The sequence below is a fragment of the Petromyzon marinus genome, chromosome 47 (genome assembly GCF_048934315.1).
Source record: "Petromyzon marinus isolate PM22_M1 ecotype Great Lakes invasive population chromosome 47, UKy_Petmar_22M1.pri1.0, whole genome shotgun sequence".
NCBI lineage: Eukaryota > Metazoa > Chordata > Hyperoartia > Petromyzontiformes > Petromyzontidae > Petromyzon > Petromyzon marinus.
The window spans coordinates 6,250,074-6,270,620 of NC_133713.1; the positions used below are offsets into that span (position 1 = coordinate 6,250,074).

The 20,547-nt window shown below is 43.7% G+C and overlaps 1 protein-coding gene across 1 annotated transcript in view; it reads right to left on the bottom strand.

The window, feature by feature from the left end:
- The window catches only part of LOC116952550 (serine/threonine-protein kinase 25), a 36,131-nt gene extending 25,128 nt beyond the window's left edge, over positions 1-11,003 (bottom strand). The window contains exon 1 of the mRNA XM_032971997.2: positions 10,577-11,003. Within this exon, the coding sequence (XP_032827888.1) occupies positions 10,577-10,597 (21 nt within the window). The 5' untranslated portion in view covers positions 10,598-11,003. The remainder of the gene's footprint in view (positions 1-10,576) is intronic.
- Between the last annotated feature and the right edge of the window lie 9,544 nt (positions 11,004-20,547).

Below are 20,547 nucleotides of genomic sequence, written 5' to 3' on the forward strand. Positions count from 1 at the left end.
AAATTATGCAAAAACTAGAGCCCTTTAAAGAAATATTCTTTGTTTAAAGTTACCCTGTCAGTTTAGTTTCATATTTACCCCATTGTCAACGATTTGATTGGTGTGTACAATACAAATATCAATGTTTCCCAATGCAAAGTCAGGAACAAAGCAGGGAGTGACCATGAAGGGTTAATCAGCACTTGAGTGCGGTAATTTCCCATGTCCGTATGAAGTTATTTTTCACACCAGCTTCAAAGGGCACTTCACCATTCCAACCTCTTAGGGCAGACACTGACCAATGAGCGTGAGCACATCAGTGAGCAACATCAGCGAGCACAATGCGGGAAACCCTCTGAAATTCAAGTGGCTAAAGCTACGAGATGTGATGCTTTGAAGAGTGGATGAAACAGTAGACTGGCTATCTGTGGGTATAGTGAACCCAAGGTAGGTCTATTTTAGGACAGCTGCTACTAAACGCGCCTAAACCAACCCACATTTGATAGCTTAGATGTTAATCTACAACACTTTAGTCAGCATATATTTTTTACGGTGACGTTGGTGTGCATTATATTTGTTTTTTAAAAACCCTAAAATAAGTTAACATTATGTCGAATACACATGGCTGACATTAACAATTTAGAATAATCACTGATGGTGTTAAAAACAACTGGGAAACCCCATCTTCCTTGCTTGGAATGTAAGTGTCCAACAGTACATACAGAATAATGGCTATTTAAAGAACGCACTTCCTAAGGAGCCCATTTAAATCACCAAATGTTAACTGCGTATTTTTATTTGCAATGGGCATGTGTTCATCACTTTGGCAAGAACAGAACCTTACTTATGGCGTGTGTACACATTTATTCTTATCTTATTACACATCAATACATTAATACCACCAATGTTTCCTGCTAGGTACACCAAGAGATTATCTAAATTCCACATTAAACATTTTCTCTCGATATATGTAAAATATGATATGGGAAATCCATTACCAATTAAGCTTCTTTTAGCTGTTATCTTTACACAAATAAGAAAAACATTTTGAGCTTCTGCGGCCGTCTGGAACACTCTTCCTTCCGATGAGAAAGCTACTGGAGTTATGCACTTTTAAATCTACATTGAAAAATACATTTTTTAGAAACTGATTTTTGCGTTTAGTTTGTTGTCAATTCCCCCACACCTCTGAGTACGGTGTGAACGGTGTGAAAGAAGTTCAACGTACATAGATGGGATACAAACTGTTTTTGCTTTAAGTGCTAGAAAGTAAAATAATAAAAATACACTTCAACAAATGGTTCAATGACGCATCAGAAACCAAAGTAATGCCTTTGTAACATACACTTACGAATATTTCCGTCTAAACAACTTCTGCCAAACGGGTTTCATTTATAAGCATCTTTAAAGGAAATATCACGATCACTGATAGCGTATGCAATTATATAAGATTCCATCGTGCGTATATATTAACACGCTCAGCACCATAATTACAAAATACTCTACTTCGCATTATGCTACGACTAAATACATTTGGTAGTATAAGTACATGCCTTTTTGTAAATCCACTGCTGGATGAAAGCCACTACATGCTTTGCGGGGTTGAGGTTATTTGGCCATACTTTGCCATGTCGATTAATGCGGGTTGGTGAATGCGGTCGGGAGGGGGGGGGTACTAAGACATAGGAGCATAGTACAGTAAAACAATGTGTTTGTTCCACACTGCCCCCTGATGCCAACGGAGCCCTGCAGCAGCCTACAACACCTGTTTTGTGCACGGTGTTTGCCCATCCAAGTACTCTCCAGGCAACTTCCCGCTTAGCTTCCTAAGCTCAGATGAGAGAGATCAGGCCCATTTCTGGATCATTTGGACAGAAGCGGAAGTGCAACAACAATCATTTAAATGAGCGGAAGTGAAAATCATTGCTGATGCACCCCCAGAGCGCATTGTTAACCACTGTGACTGAGAATGGCCAATGTCTTACGTTATAGCAGCCACATGGCCTACCATATTAGGGCAATGTCTAGACCAATATCACCAGGTGGTGTCTTGTTTATGGTCTATAAACGTCTGAGTCTGCGATAAGCGATACTACTTGCAGATTACTTTAAGGTATGGTAGCGGGTGTTTCAGTGGCTCAAGACACAAGTGTAAGCAATGAAGATTGTAAATTAGGAGTGTCTTAATTGTTTGTTACCCACACTAGTTTTTACCAACCTGCTGGTACCTTGAACCCCATAAAAACAGTGTTATGCAAAGTGAGATTTTTTTTTACATCCTTAACTGAAAACGATATACAACTTTTGGAAAAGCTGAGTAATGTCACCTTTATGTGTGACAAAGGTGAAACGAATTTCAAGTTGTGTGGGCAACTGCTTCATGCACTCCATACACTAAAATAGAATTAAAGGTAAAATGTTGTATTGTATCTTGCTTGACTTAAAGCTTTCGCGACTGCAGGAATTCATATTCTTTGGGTCTTTCGGTAAAGTCGCGTACATAGGTTGAAAGAAAATAACAAAAAAACTACAGCGTTTGCTTGTGTTGTGATCGAAACGTCGTAGTTTTTTGTTATTTTCTGTCAACCTATCTACATGACTTTACCGAAAGACCCAAAGAATATGTAAAATGTTGTAGTTTATCTTCCATAAAAAAACTCCAATTTAACATGAAAACTAAAGTCTGAGTCCAAAAAAATATTTAATTGGGTTCGATATAAAGAAGCCAACTTGTCAATAAAAGCATTAACATTTCATTAATGTACTAACTTCTGCAAGGTAACATGTAAGATTCTTACCACATTAACCAAAAATAAGGTAATCGAATGAACAGGATCGTAAGAATGCAATCCCCCTCTCGCTTTGCATGTAGAAATTGTTTCACGCCATACATAGGCAACCGTGCTAATCGAAGGTGCATCAATACAAGGCCGGTCACAATTCATGGCCATGCTTCAATTTGTGAATCGTTTTTATCACTGTGCTAAATTGTATCGCCACGGGTATGAATTGAAAATATCACTCATTGCAACCCTATTTAATGCAGGCAGATTGTGATTTACAGTTAAAATTACTCACCAAATCGATTAATCATCATTTCAAAAGGACTACTCTTACTCAGTTTCAAGCAAATGCACCTTTGACTTACAAATACTTTAATATGTTGCCAATGTTGCGTTACTTTCATTATCTTTCAGTGAGCTTTGCTCTCTCATTCAGTTTTTTTTCTCAAGCTGCAAATACCAATGAATACCATGTGTCCAAAGTGTTGTGTTTTGGCAGAAAATATCTTCAAAAACATTCGCAGGTGCATGCTGTGCAGCCTTCACACATCCGCTCGCTCCGAGGCAACTCCCACTGTTATTTGTACATTCGAAATGTGTTCACACATACACTACTAGCAGCTTAGGGGGGGGGGGGGCAAGCACACAGGGGACATCCAGTCAAGCCTGCCCTGCTGAAAAAGTCTGGCCATCCATGGCTTCTCGACCAGAGTGAGAACTCTCAGTTCTCACCATGGTGCAGACAGAATGTGTACTTAACACATGCTCAAATAAATAATGTAACCCAACAAGCCCCCTTTAAAATATGCGGGCAAACACACAACGTGAATGGCCTACAAAATAAAGGCACAATAAATAGTGCTTTCTGGACACAGCAAACGAATCGGTCATTGTACTGGCAATATAATTCACGCTGAAACACTGGTATCTATGTAACAAAACAGGAATGTCAATTTCTTAATAATGGACGGAGTAAAGACACTTGCTTTATAGAAGTTATAAGATTGTGAAGAGGCTAGTGTGTATTTGACCAGATGGCTCAACGGAGGAGTGAGCGGCTCGTAATCGAAAGATTGTAAGTTCAAATCCCGGCTGGGGGCTGGCACGGCTCAATCCCTTCGTGGGGTCGATAAAACGAGTACCACTTTGTAGGGAAATAAATAGTGGATATCCTATGGATAAACTCACCACCGTGCTAGGAATGCAGAATTTATACCACTGACTCAGGGCCGTAAACCGGACATGAGCACCTCACCAATGCTCATTCAAACAGGATATCGCATCCACGTTTTACAAATCTGGATTTCAACCAGCGTAAAAAAACACATCTACAATGGCTCAAACACAATCAAAACAATAGTTTCAGCATTCTTCCTCAGGCACATTATTATGTAGCCATCCATTGAATAAGTTTGGTTTTCTAGAAGTACTCCAATCTACACTCATCTATCTCTTGTGTTTTCATAATTTTCATCATGGTCTGCCTTTATTAATTGTCCTAGATATACATACTCCGATAAGCATGGTTGGCTAAGGTGCAAAAGAAGTTAAACTTACATCCAACATACATACTCTGATGCAATTCAGTTATTTATCATATATCTTGTTGGTGACTTTTGTTTTGCTCATACAACTTTAAAACCGTCTATATTACATTAATGAATGTTTGTGGTGTATTATCATTGGTTACCACAATTTGTATATCATACGTAAACCTCACGTGGTATTATTTTCACAATTCATGTTCATTATATTCACTGATAATAATTATGTACATTTGGTATTCACACCATTCTTATACGGCTTATCACAAACGGCACTATATGGTTCACAATCTGTAGCAGTTTCACAGTAAGAGGGCGGTATTGCTATGTGTAATCCCAATTGAGCAATTAGCAAATTTGGACCATGACGCTGGCGCACAATAACCTGCACTTTTAGAAATTACATCGAGGTATCTTTAACGTCCAACTGTGAAGCAGACGGGGCAATTGATGGCTAATACACACGTACAAGCGAGGGTGGCCTGCCAGATTTGAGCCTCTGCAAAAGAGTCGAATGTGCGACTGCTGAGCCATAGTCACCACCCCATTATTTTCTCCAATTGAATCTTCTAACGTCACTGAATAACCTTGGTGTTAGTATCTCTCCTTCTCCGGCTAAACTTCTGTGCATTTTGTGACTTTCTTCACTCAATCTCGGTGTGTAGCTCATAAATTATTGTAAATATATATTTTGTATTAAACCTTTATAACATCTTGGCACGACTGTCAATTTCAAGCGTTAATTGCCCTTTCATGGTTGAAAAAGACTGGTCATAATGTTAGTTTGATATTTATTAGTTTTTGTCTACAATGTTATAGTATGCATGTGGTCGATAATAGAGACATTTCTTAAGTATAGCTTGCAAATGTGGTTGCTAGTCTTATAAATGTTCCAGTATTCGATTCCCAATGATCTTTAGGATTCATTTCTATATCTGCCATGACACATGTATCAGCAACACGGTCATTTACCTAAGAACATTTAACGAAATGTGAAAATGACAAATTTGAAATAAAATAAACATAAAGTGCAAGGAAGCTGAGAAATGCATGCTAGGAATCAATTACACTGCAAGACAAAACGAAGAACACAACAGAGAATGCACGCAAGCTGAAAAATGTGGCCTTCTGCAGGAAAGTTAGATAGACATGGATGATGGCCAATGGTCGAGCCCGAGGACGAAAGTGGCAGCCAAAGGAAGGGAAGCACCTGAGAGGACCCATCCACGGTTGCCGCGGATTGATGAGATCAGCTCGAGCGCAGGAGCTACGTGGATTGCTGCATCGCGAGAGAGCTGGAGAAAGCAAGCAGAGTCCCTTGTCCAGCAGAGATCATGTCTGCCGATAGATCATGTCTGCCGATGGTTTTGTGTAAAACTACACTCACAAATCACTTCTCAAAATGTCTACACTAAATATAGCGAGGTTTATAACCGAAATAATTGCGTATTAAAGCACCCATTCAGTGTCTTGTAAATATTTTCCATCAGCACCAGCTGTTGTGTGGCAGTTTAGTGTAAACTTATGTCACGACTACACCAGTGCTGTATTGTTTAGAACCATGTCAGAATATCAATATGTGGACGGTCGCCACTTGCAAGATGGCACGGGCGTCAGATTGTCACCACAAGCAGCAAGGCATCAGAAGAGTGCTGTTTAAGCATTCCCCATTTAGTAGACGTCACCCTTTGATGTTCAAGTGTCACGTGTACAAACAAATTATGAAGGCAACTAAATACAAGCCATCATATCGTTTGCATGATTCTGTTGGTCAGTGTGTACGGAGTTTTACAACACACAAGTGCTACAAAGGTGGCTTAAACACAAAGCTGCAATCACATGTTCCCCATTCTACCCACCCCATCATGTATTTGGTTAGGTTTGTTACTGGTGACTACAACAAATGTACAATATTGTCATGTGTCCACAATGGCCGTGTTCTACAATACAATGCTTTAAATAAAATAGAAAAAAAAACATCCAGGGGATTTCTGTATCTGTCAATTACTTCTGGTTAATGCCAACCAGTCGTCTCTGGCTCTCTGCAGCATGAATTCACATTGAAATACACCAGAAACGCGTAAAGGAGAATTATTCACGAATAGACTAGTATGTGCAGGTGCTTTCAAAATCATTGTGTGAAAAGAGCACGAGCTAATTTGGAGGCATGTGAAAAATTGACGATAATTAGCAATTTTTGGTGTGCATGCCAGCGTGGAGTTAGCAGACCACAGAACCAGACTACTTGTACCTTCTTGAAATATAAACGAAACCATAGGCAGGTCTGCACCTCCTCAACATAAAACAATTCCCATCACACACACCATAAAGAATTACCCACTGTCCAACAAATGTGAATTTCTACCATGTACTAACTTGTTACAAGGACAAACCTCACCATTTGAATCAAGGGAAATGACAAGTGAAGACATTAAGAACCAATGCATGTCGGTGATAAGAGGGACCTGTAAAGATAATGTCCATAGTTTTTTTTTCCTACAATCCATTCCAACCCTAATCGATGCATTTTAGTGCAATCTCTCAGGAAAGTAGTTGGTGACTGAAGATTAAAAAGGTACATTTAAAACTCAATCTATTATGGTGATCTACATGGCAAGTGTAGAAGTTTAACTGCTAGCATTTAGCCAAAGCCAGACATTAATTTAAAGTGAACATATTTAGAAGCTTAAAACACTTTTACTTACACATATTATACATTAAATTATGTATCTGCAAACAATTTGGATGACAAAATCATATTTGTCACAAAAAACGATAACTATTTGGGGCATTTAGCTTTCTCACGTGAAGGTTTGTGTGCACTGTATTCCCTCAGTCTTTACTCAATCACACGATTGTGCAATTACATATCTATGTAGTTACTCGTAAAACTCTGCGCAAGTCATACATCCATAAGGTGTCCTGCCAAGTGAAAAAAAATGTCCAAGTATAACGTGGAGCACTGCAAGAATAATTAAAAACCATCTGGTTAAGTCACAACCTCCCAAGAGTGGAGCACAGGTGTGGGGGACGATGCTTTGTGTAGCACAACAATTCTTGATCCGAATCACCCATAAATGCCATCCTTACCCCAGCACGACTATAGCAATGTTAGGGAGCCTCAATTGAAAAGTAAAGTTGTACACTGTATTTCACTTTTTAAAGACTCGTTCACCACCAGCAACAACCGCTCTGCGTCCAACGCCGTAAATGTTGCCGTGGTGGCAAATCGTTTCTGATACACCGGAACGTGTTCTATTGACCACAGTGTTGTGTGGACTTGCCTCCCATACAAAAGTTGTGATGGGGGAAGATAGCAAAAAACGCAGCTTAACCATAAGCTTGACAAAATAGCATCCACACCCACGTTTGAATTAATGTTCAATTTGGGAAACGTTTTCTCCCATCCTCGTTTCAAAAACAAAGGGTAAAATAAGGTGATAAATTATGTGCTGTATACAACTTCACATGAGAACGTAATTGTATTTTCACCAGTTGCCATAACAGTCTATTTGAGAAAATATTTGTCTTGCATGACAAACCTGTGGGAAGCCAAATGTGTTTATAATTTCACAGCGTGCTGCGCACTTACATTAAATATAAACCATAAAATGCTGACTACATTTTCATGGTGGAGACATAAATCCAATGCCTTGAGATTAGTCAAGGTCACACAGCTGTAGTACTAACAATCTAACACTGTACATCTATGCTGTGGGTTCATTTTAATATTCGCCATTTGATCATCATCCATGATCAATCTACTGCTGGATGAAGGCAAGTACAGTAATAACACAAACGTACCATAATCCTTTTTGTATTATAATTGTGTTACTATCCAACAATACGATAGATCTTTCTTTAAAACGTTGCCAATTATGACCACCTCAAGGGGGTACATGTAAGTCCTTAGCAAAACGGTACATTAAAGCAAAGTAAAGACGAACAACAATTATTCGGAGAGGTCACAACTACAAAGCAAAACAACAGAAATCTAAAAGGGAGTTAGGCCAACATGATGCCATCCAATGATGATCGTTCACACACATAATTACGGTGCGTATTAGACTGCAGTTGACTACCGTGGTCTTAGTGGATGGAACATGGGAACAAGCTTTAGGCCAGGTGACTAATTGGCGTACAGAATGCGAGTTCTGGGTGTAGGCTATTACGCCGAACATGTGACTTTTAAGCCATAGAAAAAAACGCCGAGATGAATCATCATCGGTAAACCTGCCACCGGGTTTAAACCACTTATGACCGAGAAACACCCATCCTACATTACAAACCGTGATCCGTATATAAAACGGTTGATCCGAAAGGACTGTTTCAAGTTATTACGCAGGCCACGACAAGGCACATGTTTATACGGCGCTCACGTCGCATCACAAACTCCAGTACGGTAGTATTCGTTTGACCTTTTTGCGTTGTTCCCGCACGACAATTATGTACTGTACACAACATTCCAGGCAACCGAACAGCGTGACGCAACTGCAGCAATACGCATGACTCGTTTCCAGCGATTAGGCAAGCCTAACAATTCACCGACTTTTTTCTACTTTCATCTCAGCAGCCACCAGCCAGCGTCACAAGCGTGTCACAACTAAGAGTTGCATGCCATTAAGCGGTGCAGGTTTATTAATCAATGAACCAGCGACGAGTTATTTAGTTGCCAATCACGGTGTCGCATTCGTATCCATGATGCAAAAGAACGAGAACATTTTGATTTAAAGCTTTCGTGACTGCAGTAATTCAAATTCTTAGCTCTTTCGGTAAAGTCACGTTGAAGGGAAACAATAAAATAACAATTAAATAATATATTTTTTTATTATTTTATTGTTTCCCTTCAACGTGACTTTACCGAGAGAGCTAAAAGAACGAGACCATTATTAGGCAGTTGAGATTTTGCTAAAGGCGATCCTGGAAAAATAACCCATACAGTATATTCTTTGGGTTTTTCGGTAACGTTACGTAGATAGGTTCAAAGAAAAGAACACAAATAAGATTTAAGAACCCATATGTTCATGCATTTGATCCAAGACGGTATGTCGAAAGTCAGCCCAATGAGTGGGAAACCTCATACAGCCAAACACAAACCAAGGGCCATTTTATACCGACAAAAGCTGGAGCAGCAAAACCAGATTTAAAGCTACCATTCCATTTGAGCTTGTGTTGATACTGAATAGTCCATGCCATTTTGTTGAACCTTTACGAAGAGGACTAGCCATATTGCACTCGTTTCAGTGTGTGCGTGTGCCATTTACACTTCCTGCTTTCTGAGCGGGCTTATATATTTTTTACTGTGTGCACAGCATATACGCCGCCCAATACTATACTGATATTGTATTACGCGCACGCTGCATTTACGGAGGAGCTAACCCAGGAGGGGCATTCACGTTCGGATTTACCAAGAAAATAATGACCTCCGCGGGCGAGCGAAGGAAAACCAAAACACAGCAACAGCCACGAGAGTCAAACGCATATAAATGTCGACCCCCATCCCCCCTTCTAGGCTTTTCAAACATTTGGGCAGTGGTTTTTAGCAAGCACCTATTAAAGCCGGCACGACACACGACTGGGGTGGTGGCCAGTCCACGGCCGACCGCCTTTGTGTCCCCGAATATTGATGTTTACACGCCGCATCAGATACCCATTTAAGGCTACGTCGTGGGAGGCATTGGACAGTTTCAGGTATTCGCCGTTGATGTGGGCCTCGTTCGGGAATCGAACTCCGGTCGCCGGGTTCGTAGTGCAGTGCGTTAACCACTAGCCTACCACTCCGCATGCACACATGCAGATAAACGGTAAAAGAAACCGCCGCCCCCTCCGTTTCACGTTTTCGATTGTAGGGGCGAGTGTGTGAAAGCACTTAATAAGGCCGAGTTAGAAATCCCATAGAGACCGACGAACACAAAGACACACTTGTAAAGAGACCCGCACGAAAACTCGCACTTCGGGAAGAGCCAGAGGTATACACGAAAGCACTCGCACACTAATACACACGCACTCCTCTGCAGACAAAAAACACTCACAAGGCACGAGAACACTCAAGAATACGACGACTAGCAGCAACACATCACACACGCAATAGTCACACAGTCACAGGAGAACACGCACTCGCCCACACCACACAGGGGATTCCACGTCTATGCGGGGTACCGCCCCATAAAGTCACAACACGTCTAACATACGATAGAGACGACGACGACGATTAACATTGCCAAATCGACGACACCATCCCCTTTGCTCGAGGTGTTTAGGCTCCGTTACCTGTACGTTTAGGTGCGCCATGGCTCGGCAAACCAAACCCCCGGGCCCCGCGGGGGCGGGGAGGTGGCAAACCGGCGCGGCCTGGCTCGCTCAGCAGGACTAGGCGAGGGGGAGGCCGGCAGGGCTTCTAGCCGAGGAGCGGTGCGAGGCGGAGGCCTAGGCGCGGCGGCGGCCCTCTGACGGGCGTCGGACGAGAGGACGGAGACGTCCGTGGGCGAGGGGGAGAAGGTCCCTGGATGTCGGCGCCGCGTTAATTAGTCGCGCGCGCGCAGAGCGAGTCGCTTTTTAGTCGACAAACTTCGCCCTCTACCGCAAAACACGACCGCGACGCGGCGCCATGATAGATTCATCCGCCGGGTCGCGGGGCGGAGCGCGCGGGCGCGGCGCGACGGCGGTGATGTGGCCCTGCGCGAGCGCGCGTGCGAGAGAGAGAAAAGTAGTGCGGCGGCGGCGGCGTCACCCGGCCCACAAGGCGGGGCCATGGAGGGGGGGTTTAGGGGAGGGGATGAATCGATTCGTTGTCGATTTTAAACACCGGCGGTAATCGACTCCCGCACACATTACGACGCACGTGTTGAATCGTTGGGTGACGAATGCCATGTGTGGTGTATGACGCAGAGTCGTTATATGGCTACGTGTTAAAGAATCGTCGCTTTCCGTTGGAATCGATTACTTTAGGTTCTTGCAAATGTTATGCAAATAGTTTATTCACGACCCCACCTCGCATGGGAGCGACGGAAACATCGTGAATGAGTCAGTGTTGTACAGACGACAGCACAGAGTACGCAGGAGACAGTACACGATGGTACACAGGACATAGGAGAGACAGTACACGATGGTACACAGGACACACGACAGACAGTACATGATGGTACACAGGACACAAGAGAGACAGAACACGATAGTACACAGGACACACGACAGACAGTACACTATGGCACACAGGACACACGAGAGACAGTACACGATGGCACACAGGACACACGAGAGACAGTACACGATAGTACACAGGACACACGAGAGACAGTACATGATGGTACACAGGTCACACGACAGACAGTACATGATGGTACACAGGACACACGAGAAACAGTACATGATGGTACACAGGACACACGACAGACAGTACATGATGGTACACAGGACACACGACAGACAGTACATGATGGTACACAGGACACACGAGAAACAGTACATGATGGTACACAGGACACACGAGAAACAGTACATGATGGTACACAGGACACAAGAGAGACAGTACACGATGGTACACAGGACACACGACAGACAGTACATGATGGTACACAGGACACACGACAGACAGTACACCATGCTACACAGGACACACGACAGACAGTACATGATGGTACACAGGACACACAACAGACAGTATACGATGGTACACAGGACACACGAGAGACAGTACACGATAGTACACAGGACACACGACAGACAGTACATGATGGTACACAGGACACACGAGAGACAGTACACGATGGTACACAGGACACACGACAGACAGTACATGATGGTACACAGGACACACGAGAGACAGTACACGATGGTACACAGGACACACGACAGACAGTACACGATGGTACACAGGACACACGAGAGACAGTACACCATGGTACACAGGACACACGAGAGACAGTACACCATGGTACACAGGACACACGAGAGACAGTACACGATGGTACACAGGACACACGAGAGACAGTACACCATGGTACACAGGACACACGACAGACAGTACACTATGGCACACAGGACACACGACAGACAGTACACGATGGTACACAGGGCACACGAGAGACAGTACACGATGGTACACAGGACACACGAGAGACAGTACACTATGGTACACAGGACACACGACAGACAGTACACGATGATACACAGGACACAAGAGAGACAGTACACGATGGTACACAGGACACAAGAGAGACAGTACACTATGGTACACAGGACACACGACAGACAGTACATGATGGTACACAGGACACACGACAGACAGTACATGATGGTACACAGGACACACGACAGACAGTACACGATGGTACACAGGACACACGAGAAACAGTACACGATGGTACACAGGACACACGACAGACAGTACACCATGGTACACAGGACACACGAGAGACAGTACATGATGGTACACAGGACACACGAGAGACAGTACACGATGGTACACAGAACACACGAGAGACAGTACATGATGGTACACAGGACACACGAGAGACAGTACATGATGGTACACAGAACACACGAGAGACAGTACATGATGATACACAGGACACAAGAGAGACAGTACACGATGGTACACAGGACACACGAGAGACAGTACACGATGGTACACAGGGCACACGACAGACAGTACACGATAGTACACAGGACACAAGAGAGACAGTACACGATGGTACACAGGACACACGAGAGACAGTACATAATGGTACACAGGACACACGAGATACAGTACACTATGGCACACAGGACACACGACAGACAGTACATGATGGTACACAGGGCACACGAGAGACAGTACATGATGGTACACAGGACACACGACAGACAGTACATGATGGTACACAGGGCACACGAGAGACAGTACACGATGGTACACAGGACACACGACAGACAGTACACTATGGCACACAGGACACACGAGATACAGTACACTATGGCACACAGGACACACGACAGACAGTACATGATGGTACACAGGACACACGAGAGACAGTACATGATGGTACACAGGACACACGACAGACAGTACACGATGGTACACAGGACACACGAGAGACAGTACATGATGGTACACAGGACACACGACAGACAGTACACGATGGTACACAGGACACACGACACACGAGAGACAGTACACGATGGTACACAGGACACACGACAGACAGTACACGATGATACACAGGACACAAGAGAGACAGTACATGATGATACACAGGACACACGACAGACAGTACATGATGGTACACAGGACACACGAGAGACAGTACACGATGGTACACAGGACACAAGAGAGACAGTACATGATGGTACACAGGACACACGACAGACAGTACACGATGGTACACAGGGCACACGACAGACAGTACATGATGGTACACAGGACACACGAGAGACAGTACATGATGGTACACAGGACACACGACAGACAGTACACGATAGTACACAGGACACACGAGAGATAGTACACCATGGTACACAGGACACACGAGAGATAGTACACCATGGTACACAGGACACACGAGAGACAGTACATGATGGTACACAGGACACACGACAGACAGTACATGATGGTACACAGGACACGCGACAGACAGTACATGATGGTACACAGGACACACGACACAGTACACGATGGTACACAGGGCACACGACAGACAGTACACGATGGTACACAGGGCACACGAGAAACAGTACATGATGGTACACAGGACACACGACAGACAGTACATGATGGTACACAGGACACACGAGAGACAACACACGATGGCACACAGGACACACGAGAGACAGTACATATACTGTAACTGCATACGATACCGTACACAGCTGAGACAACACAGACGATAAGCAGTACAAGTAACGCTGTCAGTACAATGATCTTCAATGAATCCACTGCCGGACGAATGCCTGTCCGTGAAGTCGCTTAACCCGCATGACCCCCATTCACAGTGTTGGAGGAGGCCCTCATCCAGCAGTAGATTTACCAATATGCCTGTTTCTGTACATACAGCATATTGTGCATTTAAACAAGAATAAAGTCACAGCGAGGGTTTTATAAAGATGACGGTATTGAGCCAGACTTTAACTGGTTGGCGTGGATTTGGCCACGTGAATGGCCCCGTCTTCCTCTTCCCATGGAAACCCACGGCTCATGTTTCCACGTTGATTTGGTTTTACCGGTGAGAACTCGGAAGAAACCAGAATCGTGTCTCATTTGCAAGAGTGATTGACCTGGGTCAACACAGTGACAACGTGCAAAGGCAAAACAAAGCACAGAAATATTAAATATTTCGCGCGCACACATCAGTGTTAAATACAAATTTATGTCGTGTACGTGGACTCGGGACAGATTAATTTGTAACTGATCGTTGCACAATTAACAAATGAAGTTGCAGAGACAAGCATATAGGGTGGCCATTGTAGTGATATGTAAACAGACAATGGTCACAACGTGTAAAATGCAAGTTAATTTGTCGCAAAGGATCGACAGCGTCGATTTGTGATTGAGATGATCGAGTTGATAAAGATGTTTGACAGATATTGCCGTACCATGCCTGTTCCTGGGGATAACTGCCACCGAGGCCTGTAATTAAAGACTGCAAATGAAGTGCTACATATCCATTATTAAAATTATGCATCGGAACAATGGCCTGAGATGACTCCATTCAATCGCTTTTATAGGCACGGTCCTAATTCATCTGCCACTAACATGAGCACGCGCTCCGTTATGACTGACACATAAAGATGCATAATTTAAAATACATAACCATAACAGTGGGCAGTGTAGCGGTCACCTGGGTCTATTTTAATGGTAAACATTCACCAAGATTTACTATCATTGCGCACACGCAAGAGCGATTTTATGTTCATCGGCGTTTAATGGCAATGTTATAGGGCGCAAATGTCAACTGAGCCATATTGTATGGTACAAATAAATTAAATTAAGAGTTTTCAGCGCAGTGTACTTTATCCACAATTGCCACCTCTTAGAGTTTAAAAGGTTGTGAGTTCAAATCCTGATGTTAGTTGACAGCCTATCATCCCTCCAGCGGCGAAAAAACGAATACTTGACCACGTATTGGAGAGTGATTGACCAGGATATTGCTTTGACATTTTTTTAAATGCAAAAAATAATAATAATCGAGAAAGCGGTGGCCCATATGGTTAACGCACTGTGCCACTGACCCCAGTGATCCGAGTTTGATTTCCGTTCATGGCTAACATGAGTGAGCGCGTGATATCTGAACCGGTCCTGGGCTTCCGTTCCATCCCATCGCCAACCCGCACCTCCGATTTGCACGGTTGGCTACGTACAGCGCGAAAGAAGTTCAACATGCAGTAACAACCAGGACTTACCAGCGTGGTCAAGGTGTTGAGCGAGGCCTTAAAGCAGCAATGGATTGTCAAAAGGCTGCACGTGCATTAAAAAAAAACCACATTCTTTACAAACAAATGTACCCTCTAAAAGACGCCTCCACCCCAGGATTAAAAACAACACAATTCTAAACTTTGAAAACAAAAACGCTAAGCGGTGCTCATGTTGGAATGACTTGTGCCCGAAGCAGTTACAGGTAACAGGATTGGTGTCGTCGTGACTCAGTGGCAGACAGAATCCTGAAGGTCTTCAGCGTTGTTCGAGTCCCTCTGACCCTCTTCCAAGTCCAGTCCCGTCGTTTTATCTTCTGTGAGCGAGTGCCTCTCAACAAAGAAAACATGTCTTCATAATAAGGGTTTTTGGGGTTAAATCGCGTCTGTATAAATGTGTCGAAACCCTCCACCACCGGACACGGCTAATCAGCAAAGGGATTTGTCACGTAAACAAAACGCCAAATAGTTTACTACTCCAGCCCACCGGTGTGTTGGAGAATAAACCCAAATTGTAAATGTTGTGGATTTACTCTCCAACACACCGTATTATCTGGCTGTATAGCAAATGAAAAAATAAAATGACTTTACTATGCAAGTAAAAAAATTGTGTTTGAATATTTACGTTTTTTTAAATTTAGGGCCACTTTAGAACATATGCTGCAGGCCCCGCACTAGCTTAATCCGGCACTGACTGTAATTGGGTACGTATTCGTAAAGCCTTCAACGTTTAGGCACAGTATACAGCTTAACATGACCCAAGTGCTATATTAAATCTAATAAACAAATGACTAACACAATGAACATTCCAAGTCAGGGCTGCATGCAGGCTTATTTAAAAAAAAAACCACACACTTTTGTATAAATACGATTTGGTGAACTGTTTACATTCCTCTTGATGGCACTAAATTCTCTGGCACGTGTCGTGACGGGTTCTGCAAGGTCCGACCGTGTCCGTCCAGTCCTCGCCGAGCTGCATTGGCTTCCGATTGCTCAACGAATACATTGTGAGGTTCCGTTCATTACACACACACACAAAGTGCTTGCCACAAATGAACCACAAGACCTTGCTGCTGATCTAGTCAAGGAGCAAGAACCGTCACGCCAACTCCGACCATCCTCGCAGCAGCAGTGGCTTTTGGCTCGCCATCGAACAAAGACGGTCACTACATCGATCGCTTTCAGATGTGCTTTAAAGAGGAGTGCACTTTTAAATCATCTAGATCAGGGGTCTCAAACTCAACTTACCTGGGGGCCGCTGGAGCTAGAGTCTGGGTGAGGCTGGGCCGAATCAAGAATTCAAAAAAAAAGTACAACTGATCCAATCTGCTCAATCTTTATTAATAATAGTTCAGAACATGAACGGTTCTTCAGAACATAGGCTTTTCTTACCTACTCCTTGCTGCCAGAGACCTGGCAGTGCTTCCTCTCTTACACAGCTGAGCCACATTTGGCTTGAGGAAGGAAGCAATTGAGACCCTCAGTATGGCTTGAAGATGCTCATCAGTAAGTTTGGACCTGTACTTTGACTTATTAAAGTGCATGGTGCAGAAGAGCTTTTCACACAGATATGTGCTCCCAAAAAGGCACATGGTCCGCTTGAACATCCTGGAAAGCTCAGGGAAGGTGGGGGGCAATTCTCTCAAAAATTGTCCAAGCTTGTCTGCTTTTGCACTCACCTCCCTGAACTTGGCTTTGAGTTCAGAAATGCACTGCAGGTCAATTAGCTCCATTTGAAGCACAGGAGGGGCATCTTGCACATCGAAGGAGAAGGGGTCAGCAAAAATTTGAAAAGTGGCTCTGTGTGTCTTGAAGTCTGCAAACCTGTGATCAAATTCCTCCTGTAGCTTTACAATGGCATCAGCATTCTTCTCACCACTGAATGGTGTGTCCGCGTCCATGAGTGCCTTGCATGCTGGGAAATGGCAGAGGTTTGTCTGAGAGAGCTGGGCTTTCCATAACACAAGTTTTGTGAAGAATGCTCTGACTTTGTCATAGGCAGCACTGACAAGCTGCCCATGGCCTTGTAACTTCTTGTTCAGTACATTCAGCTCCTGTGTGATGTCAACAAGAAAACCTAAGTCCATGAGCCATTTGGGATCACTTAGCACAGGAACAGCCATCCTATCCTTCTCCATGAAGGCCTTCACTTCTGCTCGCAACTCAAAAAACCTCTTCAAGACGTTTCCCCTGCTGAGCCAACGTACCTCGGTGAAGTAGAGCACATCCTCATATGCTGACTCTATTTCCTCTAAAAAGGCGCGGAACTGCCGGTGCTTTAAGCCCCTGGATTTGATATGGTTGATGCATTTCACAACGACAGACATCACATTGTCAAACTTCAGGCATTTGCTGCAAAGGGCCTGCTGATGGATAATGCAGTGCAGAGCAATGGCCTCCTCCACACCCTCCTCTTCCAGTTTTCTTTGAACAAGTGCCACCAGTCCATTTCTCCTCCCTGTCATTGATGGCGCTCCGTCGGTTGTTATTCCAGCAAACCTCTTCCATGGTAAACCGGCATCCACAATGGCATAACACGGCTGGCGGAATATCTCCTGAGCGGTGGTCTGGCCATGCATTGGATTCACTGTGAGCAACTCCTCCGTCACTTCAACATTGTCGTCAACACCACGGACATGCATTGCGAGCTGCGCAGTGTCAGTGATGTATGTGCTCTCATCAAGAGCGACCAAGTATGCACGGAAATGTTTGGCTTTCTCACGCAGTTGATCGTATATGTTACCTGACAGGTCATAAATGCGCTCTGCCACTGTGTTGGCTGAAAGGCTGATGTTGCTAAACTGACCCTTCTTTTTCCAGACAGACTATACTTGCAGCCTGTAACATGCACTTTTTGATGAACTGGCCGTCTTTGAATGGCTTTCCCGCCTTAGCAATCATCTCACTCACCGCTGCATCACTCTCTTTGCTTTCTTGAAAAAAATCTTGTTGCCTCAGTAGACATGTTTTAAGATTGGCGACCCGGTCCTCTCTCTCCTACATATCCTTTTGCTCTACCAAATCTCTCTGGATGCCATTGAGCTAACTCTGGTGTCCATGTTACTCCACCTGTCTTAATTCTTAACATCAAGTGCATTGTTTCATGTTTTATATCTTTGAATTTCTTCCTCTTTTTGATTAAATTGTTCTTGGTAAATTCATTTTCTTTTGCGATTGCACATATCTGTCCTTTTTCCTTGTCTTTGTTTCTCTTGTAATAATTCTCTATAACTTCTTCTTTATAATGTTCAGGTTCTAACCACCATTTGGCTTTTGTTCTTGCCACCCATCTCATGCTATTTGCTATCCATGTAATTATTTTCCCTTTCCTATTGCAACACTCTGTTGTCTTTATTAGGTCACTGATTACTCTTGTTGAGTCCGCCCACTTCCTAAGTCCTCTGTACCTTGCACTGGGTGACAGGATATATTTTCCTTCCACTTTGTGTCACTCTGGAATCACGTTTCAACCAAGTGACTAACGTTGCTAATTCGCGTTGGCTAACTCGTCAACAAACACCGGAAGCTGTCACGAGCCTGAGCTATGGTAAAAAAATAATAATAATTGAAAAATAAATAAATAAATGATGTCAAGTAGGGGGCCACAAAATATCGTTCCGCGGGCCACAATTGGCCCGCGGGCCGCGAGTTTCAGACCCGTCATTCTAGATTGAAAACGTATTTCTTTAGAACTGCGTTTTGTGTTTAGTTTGTTGTCCTTCCCCGTACCTCCGATTAGCAAGGTTGTCTACGTACGGTGGGAAAGAAGTTCAACACACACGTAGTTTTCTAAAAAAAAACAATGTATGTATGTTGAATTGATTTCGCACCGTACGTAGCCACCCGTGCTAATCGGAGGTGCGTACGTTTGCAGAATCAGTGACGCCCTCTACAGCACACACTCAACCACGTACATTTTGCCAATGGAAACCATAATAACTGCAGTAACGCATTACAGTTAATAACTTGTCACTAAGTCTAGTGAGTTATTTCTGACTGGTAAGAACCAGTGACCTGTACGATATTGACAATGATTTATATTACATTTGACCTAGGTAAAACAAGTGCTAGCGTTAAACCCATGGCTTTTTGTTTTGCATATACCTACATCTAAAACTGTACCCCAATTACTCTGAATTGTATTTAGTTTAGAGTTGGGGGGAAGAAAATGTCATGATAGATTTGATCAACGCACGTGAAGGTGCCTGCACTCTGCCACTCGTGATATCAATTTGGGGGAATCTAAATTCGCAGTCTCAGTAAATCCAGGCAATTTAATGCATGCAGCAGACATCTGATGCGAGTTTCTTAAAATACTCTCACCGCTTCTGTCCACCCAGCAGTATAAATGGCTAACACCACAGTTAAAGTCGATCGGTAGGTCACGTGTAGTGGGGTACACTGTGGGTACTCATCATGGAAAGAGTAGGCCCAAATACCCTCCAGAGGCCCACCAGACCTCCCTGAAAGTGGAGGCTCATGCCACCAGCCGTAGCGTGAGCGAGTAATTACACGGTGGCACCTTTAGCCACGTATCTACCTATCTGAGTTGAAATGCGGAGTGCACATATGGTGGCTCCAATCAGCATCCGGATCTCACGGAGAAACCGATGTTCCCTGGTAAGCCGTCTGCCTTTCAAGTGAGAACCAGTTCTGGCCTAATCTGAGAACCCATTCTAAAAATGAATACACAAAGCTTACGTGCATTTCATGCAAAATAAGGCAGAGGCTGTTTCAGTGGAGTGAAAAAAAAACCCACTTCATATTTAAGTTATCCCAGCTACTTGAATTTAACTGTTTGTATGCCCCCCCCCCCCCCCTGTTCTGCATGGGTTTTCTCCGGGTTCTACAGTTTC